Source organism: Podarcis liolepis (genome assembly GCF_965112155.1).
Source record: "Podarcis liolepis genome assembly, chromosome: 1".
Lineage (NCBI taxonomy): Eukaryota > Metazoa > Chordata > Lepidosauria > Squamata > Lacertidae > Podarcis > Podarcis liolepis.
The window spans coordinates 70,270,641-70,285,529 of NC_139554.1; the positions used below are offsets into that span (position 1 = coordinate 70,270,641).

Consider the following 14,889-nt stretch of genomic DNA (forward strand, 5'->3'; position numbering starts at 1 on the left):
CCAGAACGTCGGAGGCTATACACCACACCCCCTCAACAGTATTTATAGGAACTCAAACACTGAGATCCTGCTCTGTTCCAGTAACAAGAAGCCGAAAGCACCAGCCTGAAGATGACGAGTGAGACCTCGTCGAAACGTCGCCTAGACACCCCAACTCTTACACGGGAAGACACCCGAAGACACCAAAACCTGCATTCCTGTACCCGTGAAAATCTACGAAAGCATATATATATATATATATATATATATATATATATATATATATATATCCCACGTAATGCAGGAATCTCAAGTAAAGCATCCATGACAAATGGCCATCCAATCTTGAATGATGGAGACACCACCACCTTCCAAGGGAGTCCATTCCATTGTCAAACAGCTCTTGCCATCAGAAAGTACCTCCTGATGTTTATTTGAAATCTCTTTTATTGTAACCTGAATCCACTGGATTAGGTGACCTGTAATCAAACCGAGTAGAACCAACAGCCAACAGCATCAGCAGCAAGTTTCATGGTTCCTTACCTTTCTTCTGCATTGTCAGTCTAAGGTCCTGTGTCCCTTGTTGTTGACTGGTAGCTATTGTCTCACCATCATCCTCATCTTGGCAAGCCTCTCCAACAGTAAGTATTTGAACTTGGCTCCCTACTTCCTGTACATCATCTTGAAAAGCGGCTGGACCATCAATTCCTATCAAGCAGAAAAAGTCAAACAACAGTGTCACTATCCAGAGACAATATGTGTTTTTCAACCTTTGACCATGGCATACCTAAGAAGTCAAACCTGGCAGCCATCTTTAGGTATATTTAAATAAGAAACGTAGTTTTCATACAAAAGGGTGCTTGCTTCCTGTTGCTTCCAGGGGTCTGGCTCTAGATCAGTTAGCATGAAAACTGTTATCTAGAAGAGTACTGAAAGAGCACTGTTATAGGAAGTCCTTTCACAGAGCACTTGCCTTTAGAATGGCACCTCAAGTGGCCTAAAACTACCACTGTAACCAACAGAGATTCGTCACATCTGCCTGGGCTGCAGGAGACTCTGGATAAGAGGCAGGCAGTGGTAGGAAATGGCCGCCCATGCCTTTTTTTCTTGGCATGAGGAAGAGGTATGTGAAATTATCACTGCTTCCTGCCTGACATTTGGAAGTTCCAGGTTCATGGCAGGCAAAGACAGAAGCTGCTTTGGCTGTAGGCTGGGGAGGAACGGATTGAGTGTGTCACTTGCCTGCACAGCCACTGGATATGGAAGGCTTGCCCCATCCACATAGCTGTTTAAAAGACCACAATATGGAACGACATAAAACAAGGATTGGATGCGTTCCGACAATCTCCAAACCAAACTCAGAACTGAAATGTAAAGGTAACAGTTCATGTCACTCCCTTTGAGAAAAAAGCTTGCTATAGTGACAGAAAATCAAAACAAAATAGAATTATGTGCATTTCAGCTTTTGATTTTATGTTTGCATGTATAAAATGTTGTGCTTGTGTTTACTTATTTGTCAGCCCTCTAAAAATCATTTTTAATTGATATAAGCTGTAATATTTCAATTTCTTTGCATAATGCTTTACATGCTTCCTGTTCTGTGCGGTTCAAAATTAACTACCGGAGACAGAAACTGCAGAGCACTAGGCAGAATTGGCTACTATTTCAAAATGTCAATATTTTAATAATGCCTCTTGCAAAGATGATCACAAATGGGGATGGGGGGGGCAAATCAGAACTGGGCAAACATTGCCTAATTCCCTCCTTGGATATTAGCATTAATTTGCATCATCCATTTTACTTTCCTGTGACCACGCAACTTTATTATTTCTCACATACTATCAAAAGTAAATAAAAAAATGTTAATGTTGAATTTCTGCACACTAGAAATTGGCACTTAAGAACTGGCAACAAAGAATTAAATTGGCACAAAAGTGCCTTATGCTTACACTGGTAGAATAAGCCTGCAAAATGTATGCAGAAAAGCTTTTTAGGGAGACAATTATGTGCACTATAGCCACAATAATTCTGCAAATAACTAATGAAGCAAAGGTAGCCATGGGAACTAATTCATACTTTACAAGGCAGATTTTCCTTGCAGTTCCCTTTAAGCACTTTCCTTTCACTGGATATTCGCCTGAGACAGAGCACTGCATAGAATGGGCCACTGGTGTGACTTAGCATAGCAATTAATTGGGATGGTTTCGCACACTCATTAAGCCAGGCATCTTCTCTGCACGGTGGGAGAACAAACATGCATACAATGTAAAATGCGGTGTGGGTGGGTGGGACACACGTGTGCATGTTTCTCTTTGTGCCCAACTTAAGAGGGCAAAGGGTCACACCATCAAACACAGAAATGTGCTACCCATAGCCCTTAACATACTAGTTATGTACCAATATGCTGATTCCCATCCAGAATGTCATAGCCTTCATTTGAAGAGCACTATCTACAATTTAATATCCAGAGGGATTCTAGAGTGAGCATCACTTATTTATATATCATTTATATTTATTTTCATGGGGGCTGCTGCTGAACTGTAGCTTTGATACAGTTCGATACCGTATAATTGTTCTTTTACTGTTTTTAATTGCTTTGGGTGGGCATTTGCACAGAAAAGCAGCCTAAGTAAAATATTTAAAAATAAATAAATACATACGTTTTGTAGAAAGGCAGTATGGCTACACAAACAAACATTTCTATTGCTCAACAGTGCAAACTCACACATGCTACCCAAAAATAAGGCGAAACAGAGAGAAAATAATTGCAATCATCAAACTAGCGATTAAATCAAAATATTTGCAGCAGAAGGCAATACAAAACAGTGGGTTAGAGCTACAGATAGGAGTAATTCTGCCAATGGCGCTCTTCTGTGTTGTACGCGAGCTACTCAAAGAAACTGTGTGGCACTGAACAAGGCCCTGCAGAAGAGTTTGTACGACACCCTGGGCTAGCACTTATCTTGGGACCTTATGCAAGGGATCACGCAGTGTCTTGTACAAACAGAAGCACACCTCTGCATTTCAGTTCTCATAAAGGAATCATGTGCTAAATCAGTCTGTCTATCTATCTAGATATAAGCAGAACTGAAAACTTATAGCTACGTGTTAGATATTTCATGATGTCTCCTAGATATGTGTGTGCCTCCCCCACGAGAGGTCCAGAGGGCGGCAACACTAGAACGGGCCTTTTCCGCAGTGGCTCCTCGTTTGTGGAATGTTGTCTCCAGATAGGCTACTCTGGTGCCTTCATTATATTATCTTCATTATATATCTTTAGGCACCAGGCAAAAACAGTTCTCTATAACCAGGCCTTTGACTGATTAACAGTTGATGGTATTTTAAATGTGTTTTTGTTCTTGTTTTTATTATGTATTTTGGATTCTCATTTTGTAAATATGTCCAATTTTTCTCCTCTTGATAATGGCTGCAGTGTCCAATGAGTTTTCAGAAGGAGGATGGAAAGAAGAGCAGAGAAAGCTGACTCTCATCCATTCGCTTCCTGTCCTCTGCCCTGACAGTAACCAGCTGCTACTGTAGTTTCCTAACAGAACTACAGGAGTCAGGGGGTTCTAACTGCATCTGTCCATCCTAACAAGCAAGAGACATGACCACAGATCCAAAACACATTCCAGCAAGGAAAAGGCACCTGAGGAGGGTGCAGAGCAGGGCCAATGAGGGCCTCAGCCAGGGGATAGGGGCCCAAGTCCAGAGGCCCAGAGCCTGGCGGACCAGATTCAGGCCCTGGGCCAGATGTTCCCCATCCCTAGTGAAGGTATTTCCCCCTGTTGGAAGTCAATATGAAATTGTGTGTGCACGCAGTTTCAGCTCAGCCGTAATGTATGTAAACCTACAAACAAAGCCAATTGGCCTCATCGGATGTGTAGTTCACAGCTCTTTCCCCTGGGATATTTATTACATTCAAAGGCCCAGTGTATACAGCGGAGTCACATCTGCGCATTAGAATTCTGAAGTGCTGTTGAAAAGCCCACATCATCGCCAATCCTGCTGGAAAGTTGGCACTGCTATACATCAAAGAAACACTGGCCTGCTTTGAAATTAAGAAGAATGATAGGAGGTTAGGAGTAAAAAGAAGACACCAACTCTTTTTTAAAAAGACAACTTATTTTGAAGTATAGCTAACCAAAATGACACTGTAAAGGCTTTCATTTAATCCAAACCACAACTCTCCAGAGATTCACATTTGAAAAGTGAACAGGAGAAGTAGCCGGATAATGATCTGAATTCCTTGCTCGTTTAAAAACCCCCACCTATTTCTTTGAGAATGGAGCCTATTTTTAGATAACTCTTACTGACAATTGCGCAAGGAACAGGGCACAGTTAGCCTTGCTTTATCTGATCTGTCATCCAATGTCCCTTTTTAGCAACTGAAGTTGGGCAAAAGTTTGTACCTTATTCTTAATGAAGGCAGATAGATCCTTATAGCAGATTGAATGATTTATGGTTACTAACTTTCCCAGTTAAACCACAATCCCCTGAGCGTCTGATATTCAGAGGTAAACTGCCTCTGAGTCTGGAGGTGCCACAATCAGATGCTGAGGACAAAGAACAGGGGATCACCATCCCATGCCCTAATGCTTCCAGAGGCATCTTCCTGCATGGTAATAGAGAAGAAGTTTCAGAATGCATGGAACTGGTTGGGTCTAGCAAGCCTATCCATGTCTATTCAGAAGTAAGACTCATTTAGGGGTCTAATGGGACTTACTCCCAGGTAAACCTGTACAGGATGGAAACCGAAGGCTTTCTGCAACTGGTTTGGATAGGAGACTTCTGCTGTCCCATCTCTACGCAATTTATGTTCCCCACCTCCTGTATTATTATTTCTCTCTCTCTCTCTCTCTCTCTCTCTCTCTGTGTGTGTGTGTGTGTGTGTGTCTTACCCATTACTAATATGTTTACCTTTGCCCCCTGCATACCTTCTTAATTCTGTCACTTGGTTTATTTTTAATAAAGTTTTGCATACATACAGCAAGCAGCAGTTCTGGAGTAAACCATTTTTATCAGGGAAATGGCAGTGGCAGGGAGACCTAACCCTCTCTCCCACACCATGGTCCCAATCTGGATCTCTCACACAAACACACCAAAAAATTTGTGAAGAGATTCAATCATGGATTTCTATTGACTTGTCTGGGTTTGATCATTGATAGATTATTTTTTTAAGTTGGTTTCTTCTTGGATTTGGAATCTGGCTCAACTATTGACTGGACTTCTGTTAGTAGGGGAAATTGCCTTGATGGGTCTTCTGGTACAAGAGTAGTCTGTTCCTACTATTCAGCTGTCTACTCAGGCACAATACATTTTTGCACTCATCCCTTTTGGATAGTTGCCCTGGCTGAAAGGAGGAGGATTTCATTGTTGCTGAACTTGCACCCTTAAGAAGGCAACCTGGCAACAGTCATTCTAATTCATTTCTGCATGTTTCTGAGATAAGGCATAAATGTCAGAGGGAATTAACGAATTTGTTCTGGTCTGGATGTGCCCTTGAAGTTGGGGTACCATAAAGCTTGCCCCCATCTTAGTTGTTTTAAATAATACGAACATGTCCATTTGCCATAGTAGAGGGAAACTACTGTACTGTAATTGCAATCTGCTCAGTTACAATTCTGGAACACCACTCTTGGGATTTCAAGTGTGCATTTTAAGGAGTTTACAGCCACTTAAGGAGTTAACAAGTTTTCTTGTTGTCTGGATTTTGTAATTCCCTGTTCTTTCCAAAGTAGCATGCTCACGACTGACTGAGTTTGAAATAGAACTAATTTCAGAAATCATAATCACTACAGCTAAATTGCTCTGAGGTCAAAAGGACAATTTTAATGTGTCATCTTACATCCATGGCCACAACTAACTGGATTTACAGGACTCCAAAGCATATATTTAATCAGCGATCTAGCAAGGATGGCATTATAATCATATAGCTGAGACAAGGTAATGTTTGTGCTTGAAAATTATTGCAATTATTATTTTCCTGCCTATGAAATGGAGACTTAAAAATAGAAGAAGAAAGCAGGGTTTCTATTAATGTGCATTGTGAGGGCTGGATATCCTTAATTCTAATGAGAGCTTTTATGCACTGCACCAAAGCAATAGCTCTTTATTGGCCTGTAAGTACACAGGGAATGCAATCACAAACAATTAGCTGCATCCAGTAACTAACCATTTCTCTCTCATTTTATGAAAGTGCAGCTTCGTTATGCCTAATATTTCCCTGGTGTTCATCTTTATCACATTGTCCTGAATGCAATGTCATCAGCCATGAAGCCACTCAGAAAACCATCAGTTTTTACATTTAAGGTTCTGCATTCAGTTATTACAAGAGAGACTTTGAGTACTGCTCATGTATAATTCAATAGCTTACAGCTCGGAATTAGCTGATAATTCATAAAACCTGGTCTACTTTTAGCCCAACGAGATTGGCCTTACTATGAAATGGGAGTCTTACATCATCTAAATGCATGAAAACCCTTTAGGAACATGCTGTTTCCGAGTACAGCTGAATTCTAACAGCACACCGAAGGGTCCCACTAAATAGGGGGATACAGCGCATATGATATACAAAATAATTTTTGTGCAAACTCTCAGCCATTAGAATTCTACCAGTTACTGAACTCCCAAACTATGCATTCCTACTGTATCTGTAAGTTATCAAAGTGAACTGTGACCATAAATAAGTAAATGGACACCAAAAACAAAATCGTGGAAGGGAAATTCCCATTCTCTTAGATCCTAGTTAACAGTTGTGGGGGTGAGACATTTTAAGTGTGGTGGGGAGGACTCACTATAGCACGTTTGGAGCTGCACAAGCAAGAGCCCTTTTAAAACAAATGAAGTCTACTAATCAGGTGACTGGTGGGGATGATAAGGATTGTGGTGGAGGGAAATAACTGAGCTAACAGCACAATGTTAGCTCTCTGCACAGAGCACCGGATGCTGGCCGGTCCACAAGGATGCAAGACACATTTACCTATGCACATGCAACCTCATTTGATTTATGACAGAGACCTACTTCCATGCTGATAGAAGCCCTCCAATCAACTGGAGCAACAGAGACACTAACATGCAACTGATATATAATAAAATTAAAATGCTAGTCCTAGCCCCAAAATGTGTGAAGAAAATTCTCCAGAAAATGTTTGCATAGTTGTTGTTGTTTTTCCCTTCTCCATCTTTTCCTGATATTAGACTGTGAAATTTTAAAAACCAGGAACATGAATTATTAGCCTGATGTGTGGTTTTATGCTCTTGAGCAGATGGGTGCTACTCTGGTGAAGAACATTGGTCAGGGTTGGCAGAGGAATATGCCCAAGGAGCCAAGTCCAAAATGTATTGGATATTAGACTTTTTATCCTATTCCTTTGCATACTACTCACCCCACCCCCAAAAAAATATCTCGCTGCCTGTAAATCTTACTGTCAAAAAACAGAGTGCAAATTGTGGGGAAAGTCCTAAAATATTTTACCCAAACCAAAAATGTTAGTTACAGTATATACATTCATTAATACTAATACGTAAGCTTAATAAAAATAAATATGTTCAAAACAACACATATCTAATCTGCTCATCCTTAAAAGCACGGCTTGTTGTTTTTAAACAAAAATCACAAACATTTGTCTCTAAATTTATTTGAGAAATACAGACTAGGCATTCACAGTTCTTCCTCATTAAGCGTGGTATCATTTTTTAACCAAAACCTTAAATCCAGTCCAGCTGAGGTAAACACTACTTTCACAGACAATATCTTTTTTTAAAAAAAGCTAATTAATTGGGTCTAGATTTAATTAATTAGGACTACAGCCATTTTGACCCAGAACTGCCACTGCAGTGAGAGAAAATGCCACACTGGAGAGCACCTGCAGCACTTGGCTCTGTCCCGAGAGATTTGTAAGAGGCGCCTTTCATGACCGAGATACACAAAAATCATTCAATCAGCAGTTTGTATGGACGATTGTATATAGAGTTAGAGAATACACCAGCGCTTCAGCTAAAATGAATAGCCTTTTCAAATTCAGAAATCAAGTGAGTGCTTGTTTCCTAAACCATGCCAAGTATAATCTCATTCCTCTGCATAAACTAGGTAGATTTCCAGATAATCGGAAGATTTTGGAAAAGCAGGTGTACTGCCTATACAGGGTATCTCTGCCTTCTGGCACACTACGGAAGACAGCACTTCGCAAGTCTGCATTCCCGATGCACAATTTTTCAAGACTGAGCTGTACAAACAGCCCCTTCTAGATACAAGTTCCAGACCAAGGGCTTAGCAGAGGAGCATGGATAGCACAGCTGAAAAAAGGGCCAGCAGTATGGGAACCTTGGGTGTACACTGACTAAAGGGCAAAGTAGAGAGCATTTGTCATTCATTTTGCCCTTCCGTTGTTGAATTTTCTTTAACTCAGGGCATGGATAGGCAAACTAAGGCCCGGATCTGGCCCAATCGCCTTCTAAATCCGGCCCGCGGATAGTCCGGAATCAGCGTGTTTTTACGTGAGTAGAATGTGTCCTTTTATTTAAAATACATCTCTGGGTTATTTGTGGGGCATAGGAATTCGTTCTTCTTCTTTCCCCCCAAAAATATAGTCCCCCCCCCAAGGTCTGAGAGACAGTGGACCGGCCCCTGCTGAAAAAGTTTGCTGACCCCTGCACAAGAACATAAGAAGGGGCCTGTTGGAGCCATCTTGTCCAACATGTGTGAGAGAGCTAAATCAGGACTGTGGTATATTGAGGTGTGGGAGCCAACACTTTGCTACGGTCCCTATTAGAATGACTAACCAACACCTAAGTATTCACCTTGTGGAGGCTGGGGGATTCTAACGGAGACAAAGAGGGGAAGCCCACCTCTTCCCAACACCACAGGTCTGATCCAGTTTGCTAACCACACAGGCTATTTGTTATTTGAAAATCAACTATGCATGGGGTACCTGTGTGACAAACGTCACATCTAACTTGGCCCTTGGGATTGCCAAGGTTGTGACAATGAATGCTGGGCATGTGCATCACCCAGATCAGTGGGGTCTGTCACATGTCCTGTTCTGTTTATCACAGGCACCAACTGTGCTCAGAAAATGAGCAGATCCTTTGCTCTTCATTCACACACAGACACTGGCAGAGTGACTGGCAGAGTGACAGATGACTGGCAGAGTGGAGCTTCACGTCCATGTCTTCATGCACAACATGCTGCACATGGAGAAATAGGTACCATGGCGATGCAGTCAAGCAGCCCAGTCTGAAAGCCTCTTGACAGTGCACCCCCATATCCACAAAGGTGAACCCAAATATCTACTAGCAAACACTGGCCTTTATTATGTGGAATAGAAAAAGATGTTCCCAAAAATGCAATCGATGAAATAAACCAATAAATACAAGCACTTGGATACAGCTGTATCTAGGCTTTCCATGCTAGATAGAATGGGCAAAAAATGCCATTAGAACAAACCAGAGGAACAGTCCTATTGACATTCAGCAGGCACTGACTTTGTTATTATTTAGACAGTAGCTTAAAATACAGTTGTTTGCCTAAGTTTTTGATAATTTTTAATGTGTGGCTGATCTGCTGCGTCTGATGGATTTTGTTAATTTTGCTCATTGTGAATGGACTCTGTTTTCATATGCTTTTATTGTTTCCCACCCAGAGAGGCTATAATTTTTTTATTAAAAATACATAAATACTGAATAACTACACTCTGTATATGTGGCAAGTAGCTAATAAATTTAAAACGTCTCTTTGGAGACTCGGCAGAGAGAGTGTATCTTTTCAAAAGTCTTGAAAACATTTCTAATTTGGATTTGAGTCACTGGGGTTAAGCTAGGATTTTGTGGGCAGCATTCACCAGGGACTTGTTATATTATTGCTTTGTTCCTGGAATCTTGCACCTTGGTTTATACATGTTGTAGCTTGCTCTGAGGCTTTCTGGGAAAGTGGTAAGCATTAAATCCTTACTTAACACCACCAATTAAAGGAGTAGAAATATCAGTACTTGGGTGCACTTGATATCTCAACTGGACAATGCAAACTCCATCTACTGAATGCTTATACATATATATAATATAGGTTTCAGACAATGTGTACCCTGAATGAAAAAATATGCGAAAAAATAAATAAATCACCCCTTGCCATTGTATAAACATATGGTGACTTGTCTCATTCTTATTTAATAATCAGCAGCATGCAGCTAACCTTTGTGCTTCCCCTTTTTCTCCTTTCTGATGTTGCCAGTTTGGCAGCCTCCTGTGGCTGCCTTGGCTTTTTTAGTTGACTTTGGAGCTTGTGACTCTGCTACCACCTTTACGTCCTCTTGCTCAGGCTCCTGTACTGCTTGAGAGAATCCAGACACCCCAACCAAAAAGAAACACAAAGAGAAAAACAGAGGAGAGAAGAAATGAGAAACCTATGAAGCCACAAGAAGTGAGCAAGCAAGCAGGCAGATTGTAAAAGTATTTATATATATATCAAGTCAGTTCCAGAGAAAGAAGACAGTATAGAGTAGAAGACTGCAGGTTTATAATGATATTTTAAATAAGCAGTATATTACCATCTTTACCTTTAGGCTGCTAGTAAAATAAATGGCAATCCCTTTCTGTGTTACATTTTGCCTGGGTGAACCAGTCTTGACTGCTATGTCCAAGGACATCAGAAGAAGAGTGCCATGTGCACATGGTACCCTGTGATATCATTAGTTAAGGCTCCATTTCTAAGATTCCTTCTGGGGGAAAACAGCACCTTATTAAAAATGTACTAACATTCCTGCAATGTTCCTAATAATATCGGACGGGATGCTGCAAGGGACACTGTCTCCATCAAATTTGCCACTTCAAATTGCAAGCAGCAGCATTTACCTACAAGTCAACTTATTTCTATGTACAGGCACCAGCCTGCCCTTTCAAGCATCAAGTAAAAGTCCCCAGCAGCAACTACCGTATTTTTTGCACCATAACACTCACTTTTTTCCTCCTAAAAAGTAAGGGGAAATGTCTGTGCGTGTTATGGAGGGAATGCCTACGGGTGGCATGCCTACGGATTTTCCTCCTCTAAAAACTATGTGCGTGTTATGGTCGGGTGCGTGTTATAGAGCGAAAAATATGGTAAATTTACTGGCTAGTATCTGGGTCTTCTAGTCTCACTTCTCCTCTGCTTTATCTAAACATGTTTTGCAAATTCTCAAAGAGGACAACAGAAAAAAATGAGAGACCATCAACTCAAAATGTAACAAAATTAAGCACAGGAGCTTTTGTGCTGGCATAACCCATTCAGCTACTTTGCAATTCAATCTATGAATGCCTGCTAATAAGCAAATCTCACTATGTTCAGTGGAACTAATTCCTAAGTAAATGTGCAAAGGATTGCAGGCCTTATACAGTGGTACCTCGGGTTAAGTACTTAATTCGTTCCGGAGGTCCGTTCTTAACCTGAAACTGTTCTTAATCTGAAGCACCACTTTAGCTAATGGGGCCTCCAGCTGCCGCCGCACCACCGGAGCACAATTTCTGTTCTCATCCTGAAGCAAAGTTCTTAACCCGAGGTACTATTTCTGGGTTAGCGGAGTCTGTAACCTGAAGCGTATGTAACCTGAAGTGTATGTAACTCGAGGTACCACTGTAATTTGACCTGCATGAACCTGTGAAGCAAATAGAAATCACAGTAGTTTCATATTGTCAGTTTACTTATTTGAAACGCATACAAATAAATATTTCTGCAACAAAGTAAAAAAGAGAAGCTGGCAGGCTGCTCCTTCTGCTCCTCCAATCCCCACTCCATACACACACCTTCATTAAAGTACAGAAAAGGGGGCGGGAGTGGTAATGTTATGTAACTTCAGAGCTCACAAACAATGCAATTACAAGTATCTATGTACACTTAGAAGCAAATCCCAATGAATTCAATGGGGCTTTGCTTTCAAGTAAATGTGCATAATATGGCAGCCTAAATTGCCACATTCCTTTCATAAGTCAGAGCTTCTGCGCACCATTAAAACAAACTCCACACTAGTTCCAGCTTTGATTTAATATTCTGCTTTTTTTAGAGTTTAGGATAAGTGCTCAGATGTTCAAGCTGCCAAAAGAGGGTCCTTTTAAAGAAATAAGATTCAAATGGCAAGCAGCCTTGAGTAAAAGACCTGGCATTCATATAAAGCCATTTAATTATATTTGGGAAGTTCTAAAGCTGCAACAATTACCAGTAATGATAACAGGAAGAGTTCCAGGAACCGCTGCTCCTTGACAAAGAGGAAGATGAAGAATGGTCATATCAGATTTCCTCTATGGCAGGGATGAGGAAGCTGTGGTCAGTCAGCTGTGGCTGGGTTCCAGCTTCCATCAGCCCCCACCAGCATGTCAATGGTCAATTGATGGGAGTTGGAGTCGAGCAACATCTGGAGGACCACAGGTTCCCCATTGGTGGTTCATGGCATCCTACAAGCTTGGTGATCTGGTGTGGATTGCAGCATCTGTTAGCAATGAATGATTAGGTTTTCAGGTCACTCAGACACATAGATTTGTGTGTATACACATCTGTTGTTTTGCCTTGTGTTTCCTGCAAGATGACTTTCAATAGTTGGTCCATTTCGCATCTGGATATCATCATCATTGTCAATTCTTTCTTGGAGTCACACACATAGTCTGGACCAGGCATAGGCAAACTTGCCCTGCAGCTGTTTTGGGACTACAACTCCCATCATCCCTAGCTAACAGGACCAGTGTTCAGGATGATGGTAATTGTAGTCCCAAAACATCTGGAGGGCCAAGTATGCCTGGTCTGGACATCCCTCCAACAATGTCCAGCTGTGTTGAAATGCATTTGGGACTATCCAATTTTTTTGAAAAGGGACTCTGTGTGTGCTCACAAGAAGGCTCTGTTAGTGCTCCACTGAGGAGTCTTGGTGAGGTATTAAAAGTGTCTAAAGCATGAGTTGATTTGCATGTGTCCCTAAACTGCATTTTTAAAGAAACACAGAAACTGTCTGGCACTTCTTATTTCAGCAGTTTGCTCAACTAACTAGGAATAGCCAGAAGCAAAATAAATAAATACTGTGGGCTGCAGCTTGAGATGTTAGCTCCAAAGGTGGCACTTTCTCTGCACTTGTCAAAGCCTGAATTTCAGTTTTAATATGCATGTCTAATTTTGTTGAGGCAGAGCTTAGCAATCCATATGACTTTAGGTTTGAGGACTGATCCATACTGTCCATAGCACCACATGAGGTGGGGCACTGTCATGAAGCTGCCCTGCCATATGTCCCTCCAGCACATATTGATGCCTTGAATCCACATAGGTGGAATGGGAGATATTAAAAACTGAATTATTTGCTATAAAAGCAGCCAAATGAGATTTTCAAAAAAGATAAACAGAGAGTACCCTATAATTTCAGCAGAATAAATTGACACTTAGAGTAGAACAATAAACTATGGCAGGGACGGAGAACCTTTTTTGCTCCTTATCAGCCTCGCAGGCCGAATTTGACAGGTGGGCGGAACTGAGCTCCTGGAAAGGACCATAGTAGGTGGCCGCTCCATGTAATCCCATCTTGTGCTCAATTCCTTTTTGCTACCTCAGCAATTCATTCCTGGGAATGCTTCAGCCATGCTCAGTAGAATATCAAGCTTAGAAGGAAGCCAGGAGGTCTAGCCCCCTACTCAGTGCAAGATTTGCAACATAGGGTGCAACAGCAGCATCCCTGGCAGCTGGCCACCCCTGTTTAAAAGTCTCCAGTAAAGAACAGCCCACTATCTCCCAAGGCAGCCTCGTCCATTGCCAGATAGCTCATACTGTGAAAGTTTCTCCTGCTAGTTAGCTGAAATCTGCTTCCTTGCCATTTCCATCCATTAGTTCTAATCCTGCCCTCTGGAAATCACAGAGTGCAGGACTTCTTGTGCTGCATCAGCCTACTGAAAGAGAAGACCACGAGGAATATTTGTCCTGCCTGCCTCTGGCTTTGCGGCTCCATTATGTTAGGCGAGCAGCATCTGGGGTTGTCCCAGGGTGCAATTCTCTGTCGAGGAAGTGGCCAGAGATCAAGTGTACACATGGCTGTGATGGTGGCATGAGGCTTCTAGTCACCTGTCAATGTGGAAGCAATAGAGAGTACAGAACGCTCCATCCAGAACACAAAATGAAATGAAATACAGATGGCATTTATACAGAGTGTAAATTAGCCAATTATCCTTCTCTGAAGAGAAGTCTACACGTGTGAACTCATTCATTCCAAATCTTACCTGCTACAAATGACTGTCATGGAACTGAAGCTCTGCCTTTGCAAACCACAAGGTGCAAAGGAGAGGCCTGTGTTTTACCCTGAAGAGATTTATGCTGGCACATAGAATACCTAGCCCTATGTATCATGCTAAACATCAGTCTGGGAGGCTGATTTAAATAGGCCTTGAATGACAAGGAAGAGCAGCTTCTTTTCCTTCTGGTAAATAGCGTGAAATATTATTTTAATTCACTTGATTCCTTTCCTGATTTTTAGATGAATCTTACTACAGTGGTACCTTGGTTTTCAAACAGTTTAGTTCCCGAACAACTCGGAACCTGAACGCTGCAAACCCGGAAGTAGGTGATCCGGTTTTCAAACTTTGCCTCGGAAGTCAAACATGCTCCTAAGCTTCTGTTTTCACTGTCGTGCAGCAAATTTGAGTCCTCCACATAGTAATTAAGGCTTTTTTCATCCCATTTTACCCTTGCCCAGCAAATTTAAGCCCCCCCCCCATCGTAATTAAAGTGTTCTGAGGTGATATTTGGTGCTTTTGTTTTTGTTATTTTTTGGGTTTTAGTTTATGTGGCTTTTTCATTTTTGTGACCATGACTTGTTTTATGATTGATTGATTGATTGATTGATTGAGTGAGTGAGTGACTGCGGAAATGGATAAAAGCCCCCCATTCAAAGAATGACTATCATCAGTGCAGGT

At 41.5% G+C, this 14,889-nt stretch overlaps 1 protein-coding gene across 5 annotated transcripts in view; it reads right to left on the bottom strand.

Moving 5' to 3' along the window:
- Nucleotides 1–14,889, bottom strand: part of TUB (TUB bipartite transcription factor) — a 128,276-nt gene that overhangs the window by 16,249 nt on the left and 97,138 nt on the right. For 3 of the 5 annotated variants that reach the window (XM_083478101.1, XM_083478102.1, XM_083478105.1), the window contains exons 4-5: nucleotides 10,169–10,303; nucleotides 523–687 (exon numbers count right to left, since the gene is read on the bottom strand). In XM_083478101.1, the coding sequence (XP_083334227.1) occupies nucleotides 523–687; nucleotides 10,169–10,303 (300 nt within the window). The remainder of the gene's footprint in view (nucleotides 1–522; nucleotides 688–10,168; nucleotides 10,304–14,889) is intronic. The other 2 variants (XM_083478103.1, XM_083478104.1) reach the window with 1 other exon arrangement.